Source organism: Megalops cyprinoides, chromosome 12 (assembly GCF_013368585.1).
Source record: "Megalops cyprinoides isolate fMegCyp1 chromosome 12, fMegCyp1.pri, whole genome shotgun sequence".
Taxonomy (NCBI): Eukaryota; Metazoa; Chordata; class Actinopteri; order Elopiformes; family Megalopidae; genus Megalops; species Megalops cyprinoides.
Genome location: NC_050594.1, coordinates 21,168,189 through 21,188,861, shown reverse-complemented (window position 1 = coordinate 21,188,861; position 20,673 = coordinate 21,168,189). Strand labels below are relative to the sequence as shown.

Here is a 20,673-nt window from a genome sequence, read left to right as displayed (position 1 = left end):
TAAGAGTCCGGTTCTCACCTCATCTGTCTCAGACCTACAGGTCACTGGCTGCGCTTCGCCTCAAGTGTATCAAGATGTGAATGTCGGCAAATCCTGACTGCCATCTGAAAATAACATGGTGTAACGCTGACTCTGTTCCACGAATGCGAGGTTAAGTCTGCTCTGACACGGACAAGCACAAGCATCGCTGTCATCTGGTGATGTCATTGAGTTAGAAAGTGTGGAAATCAAAGAAATGCCATCTATTACCACACACTCTAGGATTCTTCTACCAAGGAAAATGCCACTCGAGATGAAATGCTCAGAAAATTCATTATCAAGGTCTACAGATTCCATTTGAGTTTAAAGTGGAATTGCAGTTGCAGTTTTACTTTAATTATGCTTTGCACGCAGTGCTTATTTATTTAGAAACATCGAAATGCAAAAAGTCAGAAAACACAAGCCCTAACGTATATTTCAATCCAAGAAGTCTACCTTAATGGAAATGAAATGGAGAACCTAATATAACAGAATAAATAGTTAAACTTCTCACTATAATTTTAGAAGGTGCAGACTTCATTTATATTAAACCAATATTTGATGCTAAGCATTTTTTTCTTAACAGCACTAAACGTAAACATTGCATTGATTTGAGTACAAATGAAACATACTTTGTGATGGATCAACTCAAGTTTAACAGCTCAGTGCTTCTTTTAATCATTGATAAAGTGCCCGTCTACTTGAACAACAACAGTAAATATATACCTGCATATAGACTCGCCACAACTCTCATTGTGTCACAGTTTCACCCCCGTGTCCATTGAATGAATATATACACAGATATTTTACTCCGAAACAAACAAAAAAACATTGAATAAATTGAGCTGAAAAACAATGATGCGTGATTTCCATTGTTTGAAGCCTGCGCCCCTGCGGGAAGGGATTTAGCCGCAGTGTATGGATCTCACTTTGTTCCCGTTAGCTATATAGTAGTGTATGCATTACTAGACTGTTCCAGTCAATCAGAGAATAATAGAGTGCCCAGTGGGTGAGGATGCTCCGCCCCCCTCTCTGTCCGTCATGCTACTTTAGTGACCCAGAAGCCCCTGCAGTGCACTGGCCAAGCGTACGGAGTTCAGTTCTTCTTCCGCTCCTGTTCCTCGGGGGCCTCGGCCTGGGGGCCAGGGAAGGCGTGGTGGTACAGGTGTCTGTGACTTGCGGCTGCGCTGTACAGCTTGTAGAGAGCCTGCAGGGGCAGACACAGCTGCAAAAGTCAGACTTTTTAAAAAAAAGTCCTCTGGGAGAAGGTCATCTTGCGTGACAGTTTTTTAAACTGCTGCAGACTCATAGGCTGGGAGTGCCCCAGAAGTCAGTTTTCTACCAAAAGCAATGAACATCAGCAATTTAACAGTCTTAAAACAACACAAAAAAGCATGTTTTGGCTTAACATGGAACATTGATCCCATCGGCAATAACTGCTGGTTTTGGGCCGAAGGGGTTATAATTGTGGCAGGCTGTAAAAAACTTAATTGGGAATGCTTTTTAAATGAGAGGAGGTCTACTGGTGAGAAATGACTTGGATCGATTCACAGATTCTTTGCCTTTTCATTTCTGACCTCTAGGTGTAACTTTGTTCATTTGGGTGCCATTTTTCCCCAGTTGTTTTGGCAGTGGCATTTCCGTTTTCCAGGAAAAGAGTCATTAAATTGTTTTCTCTTTAAAATTCATTCACATATTAACATCTGTAGTAGGTTAGTATTTCTGCTCTCATTGGCACATAGGATTATTTGGAATCAGTTTTTTTCCATGCCATGGCCATAGCAGGAACAGCCCTTTACTCACAAACATAGCACTAGAATATCTGCATTATTAAACTAAGATGGAGAAATATTCCCATGAACATCCATGGCCTAATGATACTAGAAGTTATATTTACTTATTTGCCCTTCATTATTTTACCTAGATTCAAGCTCATAAATAAGAAATACAAATATCAGGTCTTCCAGGACCTGTGCAGATATAACCACCCTTTCCCTCCTTACCTCGTTTGTGCTTCCCTATAGGAGAGCAGGAGAGAGAAAGAGAAGAACTTCTTAGGATTGGTTCGAAAGCAGCCTCTCTTACAGAACACACTGCTGTGAGATCCTGCAGAGCCCAGTGATGAAGCCCCGTGGGATTCCTCCCTCACACCTGCCACTCAACTCCTTCTACAGGTCATACCCTTTCTGCAATTTTCCCTTTAAGTGGCGTCAACATGTTGCAAAAGACGGGGTTAGTTTAGGTTAGGTTACAGTTAGTCAGTTTAATTAGGAAACACATTCTGTGAAGACAAATTCCAAGTTAAATATGTGGATACTGCAAACACTGATTATCTAGAGGAATGGTGCTCAAGCTATGGTTCTCAAGTTTCACTCAAGTGCACAGGAGTGCAGAATTGTGGAAGTGAAAAAAAGACCTAAACCAATCTTATCTCAGAATTACTATTATTATCCATAAACACATTGTGTTTCTTGATGATAGGAAAGTCTGTAACTCTAAAAAGTACTTTATTTACACAATTGAACCTTCCCATTGTTTTCTTGTCAGTCTGTCTGGCCAAAAAACAAATCAACTGGTAAGAACTGGTTGAAATGGGCGCCCTCCAGTGGTGTAACTGCTGAAAGGCACCACAAGACCTTCAGGGCTGTTGGGTGCACTGATTGTCACGCCCCCTCAGTTTTAAGCCATTATTTTGATTAGCAGCCATAGTATCTATTTCATCCAGGCTTCAAACCCTTATTGTGAAGGTAAAAACAGCTGGAACCACTAAGAATTCCATTGCAGTAAATTAATAGACACCAAAGGTTTGGACTCTTTCCTACAATGTACGTGAGGAATGACAGGGCGTGGCAGTGAGAGAGACAGAGGACCTGATTGGGTAGTATGAGGAGCTTTTAGACTTTGGTAATGTCAGGGATGGGCATATCATAGATGGGGTGTTACCTGGTCCCACAGCGCTCCAGCCACCTGGTCGATGACGGCGCCGAGCTCCCGGTACTCCCCGGAATAGCGAATGTAGGCCCAGGTGCAGAGCGTGATCAGCGCCAGGCCCAGGATCATGTTACAGACACTGGCGATGATGTCCACGCCCACAAAGCCCGTCACCCCGGCCACCACGTACATGACGAAGATGACGACGAAGAGCGTGGCCGGGGTGCGCGCGGCGTGGAAGATGTTCTTGGAGTCGTTGTGCTTGATGTACTGGACGAAGACCTCGTCGATCTCCGCCTCCAGCTGCTGCAGGTAGCGGCGGCTGAACTCCTCGCCGCCCATCTTCTTCACCCCCCGGAACACCTGCAGTGCCTCCTCCCGGATGTCCCCGTGGCGGGCCTGCAGCTCGCTCGGGGCCAGGAAGGGCCGGTCACCTCCGCACACCTGTGTGAGGAAGAGGGGCATAAGGAGTGAGTCCCAGCATCCATACCCTGCACTAACCCTAATGTCTGAACCCCAACACCCATACCCTGCATGCTAACCCTAATGTCTGCACCCCAACATCCATACCCTGCATGCTAACCCTAATGTCTGCACCCCGAACTTAGCATCCTACACAACATACCCTACAATATACATGTCAAAGCTTAACTCTAAACTGTAGATCTAGGAGAGAACTGATGAAAAGGAGAGGGTTCATTCCAAATAACACTTATTAAGTGTTACTCATGCTAACAGGAGAGTCCCACTGACTCTTATTTTACGCCATTCTCTCCTATAAAAGTTCAGCACAGTTAATTGCTTTTCGACCGGCTGTAATTTATTGTCAGTCCTGAGTGTAATCTCAGTCCTGCTTCAGTCCTGCCTCTCTCACCTCCTCCATCTTCTTGTTATACAAATCCTTAGCCGCTGCCACTGCTGCAAGGTTATTGGCTTCCGCTGTGGCCTGAAGGACAGAGATGGGAGACAGGTCAAAGATGTATGTCAAAGATGGCATGTATTCAACAAGACTGGGAGAGCTGATGCTAGAGTCACATGTAGTCGTATGTCAAGATGGTCTCAACCTCCAGGTAGATGGAACTGACACCATAGCACTCAACTGCAGCAGCAAGGTAAACACTATCAAACAGGACCAGGGGAGACTGAATACATTATAAATTCCACTTCCTGTGTGGTCAGACATTGCTGCTTTTAAGTACTTTATTCCACGTAAACTTCTACGATGTACGAGATGCTGCTCATTTGTTGGTCGAATCACCTTATAAATGTGTTTCCCAAATTCCCTGCATGTCAAAAGTGTCCCTTGTTTGTCCAGTTATTGTTCAAAGGCAGAAAATAGAAATACCTGTAGCATGGATTTTGGGTGAGGCAGCTCTTCTCCTTGGTATATCTTTATGTAAGCCTGGAAAAAGCAGAGGATTGCAGTCATTGCTCAAGTTAATTTTCTAGAAGACATTGTTGTATCATTAAGTAAGATAATGTAATCAAACCACTCTACAAAAATCCATTAATGAGGATTTAAACACTGTAAGCGAATTAACAGTAATATTACATACAAATGTTTTAACCTACATTTGTTCATTCAGTAGTATTCAGTTCATACAGGTTTTTCAAGAGTCACTATAGCCATCAAATAATATTTCCTTCTGACTAACAGTATTGTTGCAGCATAGTGTTTTTCCTTTTTGTAAAGAAAAGCAAGCTGAAGGCAGAAATGTAAGTGACACATTCTGAAAAACAGAATGTATCATCAGGTCGCTGCTTTCAAAGTAGCCTAAGAATTTCAGAGCATTTATTTTGCGACACTAAAAGAAACGGATTGCATTTCCCGTTTGGCATCACTGTGTTCAGACACATTTATACACCCAATACCGCGGACTGTTTATGCAATCCTACATCTGCCCTCTCCTGTCTGTGAAATTCTGATTTATTCAGTCAGACTTTGCCTTCAGCAAGCATCCTTGTTTGAAAATGGAAAGCACAACAAGAACCTCCTCTGGTTCACAATCAGAGGGTAACATCATTTGACACGAGCCCAGTGTGACTGTTGCAAAGCCTCCCGTCCTATCACAGATGTTCCCCCCGCGGGGGTTAACGCAGCGCCTCTGGCCAAAGGTGAGAGGCTTACTTTGAAGTACTCCAGCAGGCCACGACAGGTGATGTTGTTGCCGTTGATCTCCTTCACGTCCAGGTTGCGTGGGCTGAGCAGCCAGGGAACCAGCACCTGCAGGTTGTTGATGAACTCGCTGTCTATCTCTGGGCACGCAAGCAGGAGAGAGGCAGAGTCAGGCAAATGTAACAGCTTATTCCAATACCCTGGCATGACATTACAAATAATCAAGGTTCCTGTTTCTGCACTTGCTAGTGCCCTTTTTTTGGAAAAAAATCTTTAAATTTAACCAAAAGTGCTAAATTTCAAACATGTTATTGTGATTGCAGTGGATCTGTAACTTCATTACTATTTAATATTTTACAATGAAATTACTAAAATTATGAACTTTTAATAAGGTCCAACCTTAAACAGTGGTGTAGTAATTCCAATTTAAATTGTAAAAATCCCTAAACAGGTGGCATTTCTGTGGTTATGGTCCGTTGTTCAGGTGACCTGAGGGGGTTCAGTGGTGGGCTGGGGAGCGTACCTCTGAGCCTGCCATCGAAGTGTGGATTGGTGGCCACCTTGAGGCCTGGGTGGGGCATGAGGAAGCAGGAGATGTTGGTGAAGCAGGAGTGGATGTGTTTCCTCACGTTCTGCAGTTCCTCGTGCTGGTTCTCTGAAATCTGGACCAAGACCACATCAAAGCATGATTAATCAATCATGATCTTGAAGTGTTCATGATTATGACTTTTTTACTTAATGAACTACATCTCTCAGCTTGTTATTATTTATGGTACCTCAGCTACACCATATAAACGACCTCTGACCTTGAGTCTCTTCTCCAGAAACTTCATGCCTCCCTCTTGTCCGTAGGGAAACTCATAGGGAAAGCTCCAGTCCCGAACCAGGAAAATCATGGACTGAAAAAAACCCAACAAGCAATTCACAATAATGCACAAATCAGAAGCTAAATATTTCTCCTAAAACCTGACTGTTCTTATGTACAGTATCTCATAGATAAGAATTACAAGTACTGAAGGAAACCCAGACCACACATAGCCAGACTTGCAACAATGGCGATTAAATACCTGGAAAGGTTTCAGGAAAGTTTCCTCCATGGCTAGTCTTCCATATTCAGTGAAAAGCTACAACACATATATTCAAGAGAAATGGAAGGTAATTATTAATTTTCTGACAATAGATGAATTGTAAATGAAATTAATCTGAAAGGGTATGGCCTACAGAGCTATGTGTGTTTCTGTCTGGGTGTGTTCTTCAAAATGAAGGCCCGCATCAGAAACAGTGCACCTGTAAGTGCTGAAGATCATCTTCCTGCACATTTTGAGAGATGTTGTACACCTGGAGAATAGAACAGGCATAAATTGAACATGAAACCCTTTACTGACATGATAACAAGCAATTATGTGGCTGCGCAGTAGTACCTGCATGGAGCTTATCATGGTGCTGAGAGCAAAAACTGTGGCAGAATCCCTTAGTGTTGATTGGCTGTCAAAGGTGCCCTGTGTATCCATCAGCAAGACCGCCACCTAGAGGGCAGGATTAAAACAGCTATTACTTTCACTATAAATAATTGAAATTTGAAGCAGGAGCTGTTAACTGAACGTCTAGTGACCTAAAACTACTTTTGTATTTACCTTCCGGCCATCTGGCTTGTCCACCAGGAAAACTTCACTCCAAATCTGAATGCCAGTTGTCTCTCGCTCAGAACCGCCTCTCCAGGAGAAACCAGTCAGTGGCTCGTCAGGGTCTCCAAGCCAGTCATCTGAGGCCTATACAAACACACAAGTCTGTCTCAAGTCTGTCACATTACATTACACTACATTACATTATTGGCATTTAGCAGACGCTCTTACCCAGAGCGACACACATAGGTTATAGTTTTTTACAATGTCCTCCATTTATACAGCTGAGGCAATTGTGGGTTAAGTACCTTGCCCAAGGGTACAACAGCAGTTCCCCAGCTGGGAATCGAACCGGCACCTTGCCCCTTAACCACTATGCTACACTGTCGCTGTCACATTCACAAACACACCTATAACCACACATTCACACAAGGAACACATGTCTAGCTACGTAAAACACACTTACAAACCAGACCCTCCACATTGCTCATTCAAGAAAGCTTTACTATGTCCATGCACATGGAGCCTTTCATTGTGACCTCACACCTGTGGAGAATTCCTGAGTTCCATGCCCCCAGTGGAGATTCCTCCCACCTGTTCTCACTTGATGCACTACGCTGGTGACCAAAGAAGGACGATCTCACCTGACTGTACATGTAGCGCAGCATGAAGTCCATGAGGAAGGACTTGCCCTTGCGGAAAGCTCCGGCCACAGAGATGGCCACCACTTCCCGGTCCCTAACTTCCTCAGACAGCAGGATACGACTCAGCGCTGCCTCGTCCAGCTCAAAGGAGTGGTCGTCCTTGACAACGAGAACCTGCACTGGCCGCGCCCGTCCATCAGGTTCCTCCTCCTCTGAGCTCCAGTCATAGGTATTCTTGTCAGAAAAGGTCCCTGTTGCAGGATAAAGAGCAGAAATGGTCCTTATTTCTAAGTCTACAGACCTGAATGGCCTGAACGGCTCAAGGCCTCTGACAACTGCAGTACAAATGTTTAGATGCACCTACTTACACCTACTCATAGAAGGGTTTTTTATTTTTACTATTTTCCAAATTTTATAAGAGTAAAGTCATCAAAACTATGAAATAACACAAATGGAATTAGGCAGTGACCAAAAAAGTGTTAAACAAATCAAAATTATCTTATATTTTAGATTATTCAAAGTAGCCAAAAAAATATTTTTTAAAGTTATTTTTTTTTGCGAAGAAATTCAAACATAGACATCAACTTCACTATTTATATTTGTCTAGGTAACACATTCCAAGCATTTAAGCATCAATGTTTAGATCAAAATGTCTTTGAAAGCTTGTTTCCAATTATCTTAATCAGGTGGGTCCAACCTTTTGTCTGGTACTGTAAATCCCTGGTGAAATGCATTTCCGTCAGTGCCCCAAGACAGTCTTGGGTGTGCCTACCTGGTTTAGGCTTTTGTATAATTTTGTGTAATCAATGAACTGAGTTAGAGCAATGTTAATGTTTTACAGAAATCAGATCAACTGAGTATGAAAGAAAACAGTTACTGACAAAACACAACAGGCTGTGGACCAAGGGCTTCTAATCTGCATAATAACCTGCGCGTTGATGTTGAATTGTTTCTGTAAAAAATGGAAACAATCCCAATGAATTTGGAGGTTAATTACCCAGAACGAACTGATTTGTACATTCTAGGTTTCTTGGATTAGCAGAGATGAGAGTCATCTTCAGCCTTTCAGGTTATGTTATGCATATTTTACTCCAAATGCTGCAAGCAAAGACTTTCCCAGCACAATCCTTGTGAGAATGGAGTTTGAAAATATTGCTAGGGCTCTCAGTACATGATAAGAAATGAAGTATGGCCTAAATATCTTTCTCAAAATGTTGAGCGTTGTTAAAAGCGAACAGAACAATAAAAACACTTTCCTGCCGTGTCAAGGCCGACACACATTTCCACCCACTATTATCTAAGGCCCATTTAAGGTCACAGATACACAAGCGCTCATATCACACAGTTACAGATCAATGGATGCCATAAAACGGCTGCAGTAAGTGGCACATTGAGTCCAGTAATGATGTGCGTTAATCATCTTTTCACATCACAAGAGCGCGCATTAGGAGAGCCTTCCAGGCAATGACTCAGTGAGTCCTGCTGCTCCGCTCTCTCCTCCTGCGCCGTCTCTCTGACAGGGCCAACGCTGCGTAGACTGCAGGGCCCTGCTGCACACCGAGAGAAAGAGCCCCAACACGGTGGTAACTGTGGCAGCTTCTGTGGTTTTCGAAACGCAAAGGCGGGGGAGGGGGGGGGGGGCAGCTCTCGATCGATGGAAGGAAAGGGATTAAATGTGATTTTATTATTTCCTTGGTAAAAATGATGCCAAAGTGAAGAGCGAGCCAAAGGCTAATGGCAACCGAAACTCATGACACGACAATCGCTCCCTGTCGAAATTCAGCAATGGGTCAAACTTCTGGAATGTTCCTCTGAAGTAAGTTACACTGGTTGCATAGAATTAATGGAGACATACAACAACGTTATACATTTGTTGTTAACATATTAACTATGCTGTCTTATTAATGTATTTGTCAACAGTGATAAAACATACCCCACAAGATACCATTGTGTACTGTTAACATGTACAAAACAAGCAAGAAACTATCTGGATCATAAGCCTTAATGTTGAGGGAATGCAGAACTTGAACCTTAACACGTGTGGGTTCACAAAGGATCTCACCGACAGCGGTTAAGTAATGGCTGGTGGCTGTAGCTGCTAGAGTCTGCAGGTGGAATTGACACTGAGTCAAACAATGGTATTGCAGCCGTGTCAGATTAAAAGTGGCAGAGGATGCTGAATTGTCTTGTGGGACTTTTTTTAGCACTGACCAGTACGTCACTCATACTATAACTTATATAAAGTGGGACAAGCTGGAAGTATAACCGGACAATAAAAGTGGGAGAGATTTGGATTCTCCAAACTATCAATTGCACAACCAGCCTTACAATGCATGGGAAAGAATTTCTTAAAATTATCCATGAACCACCCATTTTATTTATTTTTAAGGGCTTGCGTTATCGTTCATCTGATATGCCTCTTACTTCTAAGATTAGGAATGAGTAAGCAAATGTACTTTGAAGGACATTACATAATACTCAATTTTTTAAAAAAAGCTGTAAAAATACAATGAATGTAACATCTAGCATGGTATGTGATTACTGTATATGATTAGTGTGTAACATTACAGGATGGGTGCTTATCTTGACCGTCCATCGACAAAGCCTTCAAAAAGACAGGAATCTCCATTTTTTCAGCACACTTTCAAGGTAATGTGTATTCTCGATCAGATTCCAGCTTTGCTTATCCCTGACTGGGCACAGATGACACAAGGACATCAAATTGCCTCTAATGCCGAATCATATTCCATGCCTTCAAGAGAACAGTGCACAGTTCAGCATAAGTGCCAGAGTACATGCACCCTGATCCAGAAAGTCACAGGTTAAATCTGTTTGCACATATCACAGAGACCTGATGTAGTGACCCCGGCCACATGCAATATTTAGCTAACCTGGACAATGAGATTCCTGTCACCAATGTGCATATATTGTCTTAGGTATCACCTGTGGGTGTTTTAGGGAAGGGTTTACCTGCTTTCTGTATCACTGGTCAACCGGATATAACCAGTTGCAAAAACATATGAAAACCTCAAACATGTACCTCTATAAGGACTGCAGCAATTTAAGGAATGCTGCCAGTGACTGGATGACAAGGAATGCTAGTGAGTCACGATGGATTTAGTTAATGTGTTGAGAACATTACACACAGACCAACACACTGCTGACTTTATTATATTACATTATATTATATTATATTATATTATATTATATTTATTTCTGGCAGAATTTTGGGTCCAACAGTTGTGTTTAACACCTCCCAGTATTTAATCAACAGAAAAGTTTACTATGGCCTGGGGGGAGGCAACATCCCTGCAATGCTCAACTAAAAGAATAATCACATCCTGAGGCATTCAAACTTGCCGGTTTTATAAATCCAACATTTGGTCTGTCACATGAACTGCATGTACACCTTGAGAAATATCCACTTAAGTGTCAAGATCCTCCACACCCAACCAGATAAAGCTGTCTTATTGTAAATCTGTTTCTTTCTCACTTCAAACAGGGTAAAGTGATGTACGCCCAATCACAGTACACAGGATGCAGGACAGAGAAACAGGAAGCATTAAAATTTATGTAATGCGCAGAATAGTGTCAATAATTTACGAAGAAACACTTCTAGGTTTCTTAGGCCTCCAGAGGGTCGTTATCTGGAGGCCTGATATAAGCCTGGGCTGCTCTTTGACTCTTAATGCAGAACCAGGGGAGGGTGGAGCATTCTCACGATCCCACCCTAATCTCAGTGCACTGTCACTGCCTGAAAACTGTTCCAGGCATCAAGATAGCCACAAAATGGCACAGGGTCTACTTTATGTAGGTCATTGCTCAACTCTGTAAATAGAAAGCATGAAAAATTATATTTTTTCCTGTCATTCTGATAAATTTATCAAGACTGTGATGTTGTATCTTAAACAAAATGACTGAATTCAGAAACGTGGGATATTCTTATAGTTACTGGAATATCATTGTTAATATAAACTTCACAACGATGATTAGAACAAAATGCTGTTACTACAGGTAGTTATTAGCTCTGTATAACAATATATATTGTATAAAACACATAAATCCCTGTATTTTTAATGACGAGATGCCAAACATTTGCTGCAGACCATTATTTTTAAACCATTCATCGTCTAACGTTGTTTATGATCAAACAGCATATCACGTAGACCAAATCAAGAGTCCGGATTTGCCAATACGTAAAGGTTTTCATACACAGCAATGCCATTATAGCCTGTGTCGTATTAACCCATGAATTTAAAACCATGTTATTACAAAACAGATTAGACGCTGGCCTGTACGGTGCATTCACACTGGATTATTATTGTCACGGCAGCTGTGTGGGGCTGTGGTCTGGGCCATCCTTTTCAAAGACAGAAGATGAGCATATAGACCATAATATCATTATGACGAGGTAAATCAGACAATGGAAACCGTACGCTTACGTTAGCAACTAGCAAACGTCTACTCCATCATCTATAACCAATGATCTACAAGCTGCACTGATGTAGCAACACACACATTCACACGGGAACAGAAATATCAACGAGGTGACTATACATCAAAATTGTCTTCCCCTCATGGCAAGTCAAACGTATTTATTAAAAAACGGCAACTCACCCCAACTGTCCCTGTCTTTGCGGTTTCTTGCCATTGTGTTTCCGCTGTTATTTCAATCCTCTGTTTTTCTGTGATGCTTGGGAGATACGAGATCCTAGTCAGTTAACATGTAGACGTAGGAGGTTCTTTTTTTCGCTCAGCAGAGAAGATGCTCACAGCTCTCGGAGGATGATGGAGCCTCATTCCCACCTCGAACAGAGTTGCAGGATCTAAAAGGTACCGCCAGGGGGTGTTGTTCGACTCGAGAGAGCAAACTGCACACAAAATAACAACAGAAAATATGGAACTTATAACATTTCGGCATTGAATGTGAATCCTTAGCACTGCTAAGAGCTTATTGCTATAGAACATACTTTCTGTCGTTTTATTTTCTCATTTCGTGGATATTGGATATTGGTGGATACCCGTTACCTAGTTCCTCTAATGGAGTCTTTCTATTTTTGCACCTTTGTATATAGCACTCTAGGTGGCAGTGCAACTCTCTATTCCTCTGCTTTGTGGCAGCGATTAGAGAAACACACCGTTCCTTTAAATGGAATGCAGTTGGCTATTTGAACACATTGTGTTCTGAAACTGGCACAACACAGAAACCGTTCGTTTCGCTAGCTGCTTTCTGATGTTCTCAGTTAACGTTGGCTTGTTTGCTACATGTATGATTCATTAATGGAATCGCCATACGAGTGTATTCAGGTAACGTTAGCTAGCTAACTGGAATTTTCCTGCAGTAATTTGCCAGATAGCTTGTGTGATAGCTGTCAGAGAGGCTGCAGAGATGTCTGTGGGTCTAGTTCTTTGTTTTATCTAGACTTGGACTTTGATCATTAGAGGGTCGCTTCACATATATCATTTTGGGAATCATCAGTTGAGAAGACTGTTGTCAACAGGAGGAAGTGACATGCCTGTCAACGTCGAAAGTGAGGCGGGGTGGAAAGAGAGCTGACGAGCCGAAGAAGGCGTCAGCTAACGTTATGTGAGATAGCCAGCGACTAGTGAGTAACATACGGAATAAGTTTTATTACAGAGAGAAAAAAAGCACCAGACTGGAGTAACGATATTCGACGCCTGATGATTTCAAAATATATGAGAAATTGGCCGCAGGGACGCGTCGACTTGTAAGCACTGATTGTGTTGTTTTGTGCCGATTTAGCTATCAAGCTTCGTAGCCCATCATCTAACGTTAGGACATTAGCCAGCTTGCGCTACTAGCCAACTTTATTTCGTGTGCACATTCAGAGCGAAGAAGTCTTCTGCTTAACTGGCTAACGTTAGCTAACGACATCTAGTTAGTACTGCCTGCCTAAAAAGCCATCAGAGGTCCAAAATATTATTATCTAACTTACCTAGGAAGGATTGCTTAGTTAAAGAGATTACTGGTCAGCATATTTTGTTTGCTGGACAAAGTTAGCTAACTAACTTAATTGTGAGCAACGTGTTGACTTAAATTGATAGCTAGCCATCTGTCTGTACTGGATGACGTTAGCCAGTTAACTACCTACAGTGGGGATGGCTAATGTACGTAGCATCGTAATAATTAGGAAACTAGTAACTGCTAACGTTAACTTAGGTAACTCATATTTGCCTGAAATAAGACGATCTAGCCAGCAGTATGTTGCCACGAATGAATAGCTAGCTAGCCACCAAACTATCAATTTATTCGAAAGCATGGGTAGGTAGCTAACGTTAGCTAGCTTCAAAACAAAGAAATTACCCTGTACAAAAGAGTTTAACACACAGTGATCTGAATCGTTTCTTGTTTAATTTGTCATTCATGAACGCAGTGCCTCTAAAGTGCATAAGGACTCCCCATGACATTTCAGATAACTAGTCTAGCTTCATATTCCACCCGAGATTAATTTTCACTCGGATACGTTGCAGACTATTAGCGTTGGTTAATTATTTTATTTGTGGTTGTGTCTGCTGGCTTGCTAAATTAGTTTTGTTAGCTGGACTGATAGTTCGCGATTTTGCTGTTTTTATTCACACTCTTTTTTTTTCTCACCAGCAGGAAATGGACCAGAAGCCATATTTGGAAGTAGAAGCTCTGTTACTTTAGAAACAACTAAGAAATCGGTCATATATTTGCTTTAGCAGAAGACTGCCCTGTTTCCACTGTGCCTGTCTGGTTAATGTAAAAGACAAAACGAAGCTACCATGGATGTCTTTTCCCGTCCCAGTGGGGAAATACAGCGGAGAAATCCACAGCAAGATTTTGAGCTTATTCAGCGAGTTGGAAGCGGCACATATGGAGACGTATATAAGGTATTTAACAGTACAGTTTGGTTAGTTAACTTAATATTTTTATTTGTTTAGTATGCTCATATTTGCTTGTACCGTTTACAGTTGTGCACTATGTGCGAAATATTTTCGTGCCATGACAATGACGGTATACCCAGCTATCTGGACTCACAACTACGACATGCATTCATTGATTAGACTCATTGGAAAAGTTTGTTTCCTTTTAAAAGTAAACTCAGATGACTTATTTGTTTTGAGAATAATACTTTAAATGTATTTGTCTGTTTCGTAAATGCACGGATATAATGTTTTAAACTCCTGTACCCGAAAGTAGGACCAAGTTCACCTTTTCAATACCTTTGATTCCCGTTAGCCTTTCTAATAACACTGTGTGTGGGCAGCAGTGAGTTTGCAAACAAAACGTTGTGAATTATTATGATTGGTTTGCGTTTGTGATGCTTCACTGAACCTGTTCATTTCTGATGGCAGGTCCATAACAATGATGATAAACTAACATCATAGGCTAGTATCTCCAGTATGTTTAGTACCTGGTAATCATTGTATATCACGGCTTTCATGATAGCATCAATACATTTTTAAATGTATTGGGTCAAGCTGCAAGAAGCAAGAGGTTCACAGCTTTCCAGGGTCTGCCTGGATAACAGAAAGTAAAGATCTTAGAACAATGCATTTCAGAGTAGCTCTTACATCCGTCTCTCCTCAACGGTAATGTGTTGTGAAAATGACATTTGAGTGTTGTATTAACTTGGACATAATTTAGGGCTATACGTGCAAGTTTTGTGGTGACATCGCTTTAATGCAACATGTTGCAGCAAATCTCAAACTTCTGTCTTAGCATATGGAAATTGGTATTGAGGCCAAGTGATTATGGATGGATGGATGTACTGTGAGGGGATGGGTCTTGCATGATACACTATGTAAACAGCTGCAAAAGTGTATGTTTTTGTAGCTGGGTGAAAGCTTTATGTAGGAAGATGAGTCATTCACACCAACAAAGGCCTTATTTACTACACTTGCTGAGTCATGTGAATGGGCACTGCTAGCAGACACATTGTGGGATTACCATGTCAGTCCAAATAGCTCATGCTAAGGTCATGTTTCAGGTACATAAAGTTACCTTGATCTTATTCTCATCATAATAGAAGGTTCAGCTTGTATTGCCCGTGGGGAGTATAGCAGTGACAAAACATACTATTTGTGTCTGTTAAAAAGTTTATCACTGTTAAGTGATTACTAGTTCCTCTTAAACCTGAATCATTATTCAGACTGTTCTCTCTTCTTCTATAGAGAGGTTAAGTCTTCACCCAGATGTGTGATGTTGTAAAATCATGTTTAAATGTCCCCCATACCTACAAAATGGCAAAAAAGGAAAATGGAAAATAGAAAATGTATGAGATGACAGGTTACATTGAATTGCATTGTTGTAGTTTTACTGAATGCTTGGGAATTCAAAGATCTCCTTAAGAGCTGCATTTGATGGATGAGCCAACTAAATCTGAAGAATGGATGTGGGGCGTTGTTCAATTATGGTTTGGCACAGTGTGTATTTGCTAACAGTATGGTAAGGAACGGTCATTCATCAACTTATGTCTTTAATGAGTTACCCAATCACAAACCCTTTATTTCCAACCATATCAGAACTTATTGTTGAGCTGTACTCTAATCCTTATTAGGTGACATCCCTATCAACTAATTACAGTTAAATAGGATTTGTGTAGAAGAAGTAATTAATAGAGAGAGTAATAGTATGTAGGAAGTAGAAGAAAAATCTCAAGTGTCAGTGTTTGGTTAGTCTTTAAAGTTGCTTCTAAGCAACTAAATAAAATACAAGCACAATAAATCTGACATTTCCAAGCACTTCTGGTTAAGATGTACCAAGAGCTGTCATGTTGGTATGGAGTCAGAGATTCTGATGCATCAGGGGTTAATGCAGAGGTTATCATATGTGACTTTCAAGATCTAATTGTCTAAAAAGTTTGGGTTTTTTTCTTCATTAATAGTAGTGTTCATGAAAATGTGAAAGCAAGGTGGGAGGAAAGCAATAGTATGAAGCTTTGCAATTTTCGATTTGAAATCAAACAGCATGAAGTAAGAGTTGAAACAGGCATAGATAAGGATTTTGGACAGAAACACAGTCTTGGGTAAGTTCTCAGACTACTTCAGCTGTCCAGCACAGCCTTCCAGAATAAGTCCAACCACCAGAATCAGAGAAGGGGCCTGAGAACTGTGTGTTGAATGTGTGTGCAAGTGATGATTCGGGGCAAACCAACGACACCAAATTTTAGCTTGAAACACTGTGGAAACAAGAGTCACAGATCAGTGCCTGCAGATCATGAAAACAGTGGCAGTGGGTCATTGTGGTTCAATTCTTCAACATAAAAGCTACTCTTATATTTTTATTTATTATTATTTTTTTTAAATTACTGATTACTGAATTCATTACTTTATTTTTGGTAGCAAGTATATAGTGTAAAGTTTTGTAAACATGTGCCTGTATCTGCAAGTGCTGTAGCGTTCTGGCTTGTAAGTTCATACGCGCGTGTGTAATTTACACAATCGTTGTTAGCGAAAGCGATCCTGATAAGATAACACACAGCAGGTCTCATGTTTGCATGTGTGAGCGTGCATGTGTGTGCGTGTGCGCACGTCTCAGTCTGTGTAGCATTGAGATCACACACAGGAAGTGCTGAAAGTCATTGGAAAGTGCCAGGAAAGAGCACGATCCCTGCTGTGCTGGCTGCTGCATTCTAATAAACAACGCTTCCTCAGCCATAGTACTTTTTATCCTCCTCTCATGTAATATGTCTGGGAGTGCCTTTTGACACTGGAAAATAGAAACTACATTGAAAAGTCTTGTGCCAGTTTGCAATGCCAGCCTGAAAACCAAGGCATTTAGACCAGGTTAGGAAGCCATTTTCAATCTGTGTCAAGGAATGCTCTTCAAGGAGAAGCTATGGTTTTAACATTCAGGTTTTGTGCTTCGATCCTGTAGTGGTATTCACACTCAGAAAAGGTTAGTTGAAAATGGTTTGTAGAAGAACCAGCTAACTTCTACGTGTTGCTATTATGAGTGAATACACAGGTGTAGTGTAATACAATAAATTATGGGAGATATTGAATCTGCTGGCAGTTTTAATATCCATTTTGAGCAGAAATAAAAAAGGAATTCTTTGACTAGTGACCTGACGCAGGAATCAACAGTCTTTTTTCGTTGAGCCATGTTAGAATTTGTACAGACCTGCGTGAAAAATAAAATACTTTCAACATTTGACTTCATGTCATTGTTAAGATGTGTAGTCACCCCTTGTCCGTCCCACGTGTGTTTCGGTAAACAGTCGTATGTTTTGTGAAGTGAGAGCGAAACTCTGAGGCCTAGCCCAGGCCGACTAAACGCAGAATGCAATGCGTGGTATTCTCTCACAGCACGCAAGCTCAGGGCCATGGCAGGCTGAAATACGATCAGGCCGTTGTCTAAACATGCACTCCGTACGTGAGTTCTCAGCTGAACTGACATCGGAAATAGCTCAGATTTTTTCTGTTGTGGAAAAAGTCTTCTGCAGTTATGGTGCACAATACCCGCTTTTCCACTACCAGAACCCGAGCCAGGGGAACTAGAAATGACAATCTGCGAACGCTTCACAAGAAAGGTGGCAGCGTTCCTTTTATGTTTCCTTTGCGTTTCCTTTTACAGAGCCACCCCTGCCCACTCCCAGGACTTGCCAGTCAGGGAGTAAATGGCAGACAGTCCACCACAGATAGCAGAAAAGTACAGTTATTCTTGGAAAAATGTCTGCTCTTCAGTTGCTGACACTTTGACATATTTCCCTTTGATCTGTCCTAAAGTCTGCTGGAAATATGTCTGAATTCATAAACTAGCTATTTGCTTAGAAATTTGCCTTTGTCTAGTGCTAAATGCCAGTGTTTAAACCAATGACAGCCAGTTATATAAAAGTGGGAGGATACCTGGTGAGAGGAAGTAATGACATGCAAGTTGCCACTGGCAATGAAGAAACATGGAATATGTCCATCTTGCTAATTTTTCAGAAGTAGTAGTGTAGAGCTTAAAGCAAATATTTATAAACGTGTGGCTGGTAAGTTTCTCTTGACCTAATGTTTTGGTTAGGCCACAGAATACAGATTGCAGAAGGTAGGGTGCCACCTTTTACCATCTGCTTTACCATCTCTGCCTTAAATGTGGTTTGGTTTGTCCCAGAAAGTTCTTCTTAGTTTGCAGAGACGTGACTGCCTTTTTCTGGCTGGGGCAGTAATGATGCAAATAACATAACATGAAAATTTTCATTTGCTGCTCGGTGTCCCATTTTATCACCGAATTTTTCATGGGGGTGGGTGAGGGTCTCCAGGCTACCCAGCATGTACAATGGTAGGTAGAAATGAATGTGTTTTTATCTGTAAATTGTCCATAATAAGGTCCACTGGGTCAAAAACCAGTTTTCAGAGTCATTTGATATCTCGTGTTCAATTTGTGATTATTATTTGGGATTTTGAACTAATAAGCTCAATGACTTATTCAGAGAAAAGTGCATCTTTATAACCAGTGTTGCTGAGAGTTTGACAGAGAAATACGGGTACCAATTCCAAACTCTTTTATTGGTATTGCTGTGTGGTGGAGGGGATTTTTTTTACACTCAGTGCTCTCTTGAATTGAAGAGGGGAGCCACCAGTGATATGCAGAGAATAAGTGTGTAAACACATTCTTTTTTAAGAAGGCCATTAGGATCTTACATTTTGAGTTTTCCTTACATACTGCATTAATTTTGGATCAAAATTAAAAGCAAAGAAAGGGTACTTCGTAACTTCTGACAGGTAATCCACAATTTGTTCACTGTGGGTGGGGTTCTTTAAAATGTCTCACAGGGTGGGGCGTGGGAATGCAATTCTGTTAACGGGCAGGTGTTCATTGTTGATTTTCCACATCCATAATGTGGAGTAACACGTGAATCTCCAGCTAATGACAAGCAAAGATTCCAATTTCATTCAAAAGAACTGGGTACATGTGGATATACTGTACTGTGCTCCATATCAGCAGGTAGCCTTGTGCACTCCATGCCCTGTTTGTGTATTTAGGCATCACTGGTCATATTGTGTGTCCATTCAGTAAAAGAAACTAAGCAAGCAGACCAAATGGTTTTGAGTCTCAACTGATTCTGTTCCAAACGGCTCTCTGCTCAGAGCTGGTCTGAATGAATACCGTATTGGAGTGGGCTGTGACTGGTTTTGTTAGCTTGGAGCACCCAATAGTTCAATCTGCAGATGCCCCTGCAAATTAGCATGCTCTTGGCTGCCGCTCTGAGTTTATGTGTGGGAAACCAAGCCCTTTTTTGTTGTTTTTTTAGTTTAGTTGTCTTTTTCATTACTGTCGATGATCAATTTCTCACCTTCATGATTTTTGCAATTAAATAACCGTATTTTTTGGCAGTTATCACACTTTCTCTGTGTATCTGTTTTTAAACTGAAATAAGATAGATTGAATGTTTCCAAATGCAGTGAGCAGTATTTTTAGTTAAAAGTGAGCAGGTTTAAACAGGAAGGATTTTCAAAGACGAGTATTTGAAAAGATTAATCCCCTTCCTGTAAAGGAGAAGCATATCCTCTCTGAGGAGGGAGGGAGGTGCAGTGTGACAGAGGACTGCGTTTACTTGGTTATGAAACACGTGGAATTATTTCAGAGCGCAGTGCTGCACATGTGCACCTGCATGCGAGTGTGTTAACTGCACCTCGTATTGGATTCTCATGAGAGAATATTGAGGCATTAAGCGGTGAACTGCAGCAGTTGTGGAACTTAAACTGATTGACGTCATGGTGAACACATCTAAATGCGGGAATTACAGATTCTCTTTTCCAGTCTTAAAAGTTTAGAGGTCTTTTTTTTTTCATTTCTCACCGGTGGGCTTGTCAGTTTTCAGAGAGATGTTTTTTTTTTCATGGTGAAAGCTCCAGTGGTTCTCTGTCTCTCTATTCCTGATGCTGGGAGATTAAGGGGGAGCTCTTAACGGGGAAAAAATCATTTGATATGGTGTTACTTTTTACTTACTTTTAAAGTAATTGTTACGTCTGAGTGTTGCACCTTTAGGGACTACACAATACTATAAATTGAGAGTATTTTAGAGTATCATAGCCTGCACAAGATCAGAATAATTTGCCCTACTCACATAATCTAGCTTTTGCTGATTGGGAGTTTTTTAAAAATATGTGTTGGAAGTTCTTTGTTAAAGTCTTTCTGCAAGAATACCTCCCATGATCGGAATGTTTAGTTTCTGTAAGCAAATGTAAAAAAAAAAGTTTTCTTTTTCTTTTTTTTTCCTCATTTAACCCCTTTTTCACCCAAGCAATCAGCAATTATGCCGTTAAGCTCCCCACCACCGCAGCAGCAATCCTCCGATATATCCTTTAGATGTGTGTAAAGTGTGTTGTATAATATGAGCTTTGACCATTAAATATATTCCGAGTC

The 20,673-nt window shown here is 41.2% G+C and overlaps 2 protein-coding genes across 7 annotated transcripts in view; one reads left to right on the top strand and one right to left on the bottom strand.

Annotated features, from left to right (window-relative positions):
* Positions 1–684: 684 nt before the first annotated feature.
* On the bottom strand, positions 685–12,145 carry atl1 (atlastin GTPase 1). 2 transcript variants are annotated; one of them, XM_036541782.1, is made up of 14 exons: positions 11,949–12,145; positions 7,332–7,582; positions 6,700–6,834; positions 6,487–6,591; positions 6,353–6,403; positions 6,133–6,189; positions 5,872–5,964; positions 5,589–5,727; positions 5,078–5,205; positions 4,295–4,351; positions 3,824–3,895; positions 2,962–3,393; positions 2,022–2,036; positions 685–1,243 (listed from the first exon to the last, which is right to left on the bottom strand). In XM_036541782.1, the coding sequence occupies exons 1-14, from the start codon at positions 11,980–11,982 to the stop codon at positions 1,115–1,117; spliced, it is 1,698 nt and encodes a 565-aa protein (XP_036397675.1). In that variant the 5' UTR covers positions 11,983–12,145; the 3' UTR covers positions 685–1,114. The 2 variants fall into 2 exon arrangements, with proteins under 2 accessions (XP_036397675.1, XP_036397676.1); XM_036541783.1 differs by having other exon boundaries at positions 685–1,225.
* A 450-nt stretch (positions 12,146–12,595) lies between these two features.
* Positions 12,596–20,673, top strand: part of map4k5 (mitogen-activated protein kinase kinase kinase kinase 5) — a 43,538-nt gene continuing 35,460 nt past the window's right edge. For 3 of the 5 annotated variants that reach the window (XM_036541774.1, XM_036541771.1, XM_036541775.1), the window contains exons 1-2: positions 12,745–13,060; positions 13,951–14,207. In XM_036541774.1, the coding sequence (XP_036397667.1) occupies positions 14,100–14,207 (108 nt within the window). In that variant the 5' untranslated portion in view covers positions 12,745–13,060; positions 13,951–14,099. Of the gene's footprint in view, positions 12,639–12,744; positions 13,061–13,950; positions 14,208–20,673 lie in introns of those variants that run through there. The other 2 variants (XM_036541773.1, XM_036541772.1) reach the window with 2 other exon arrangements.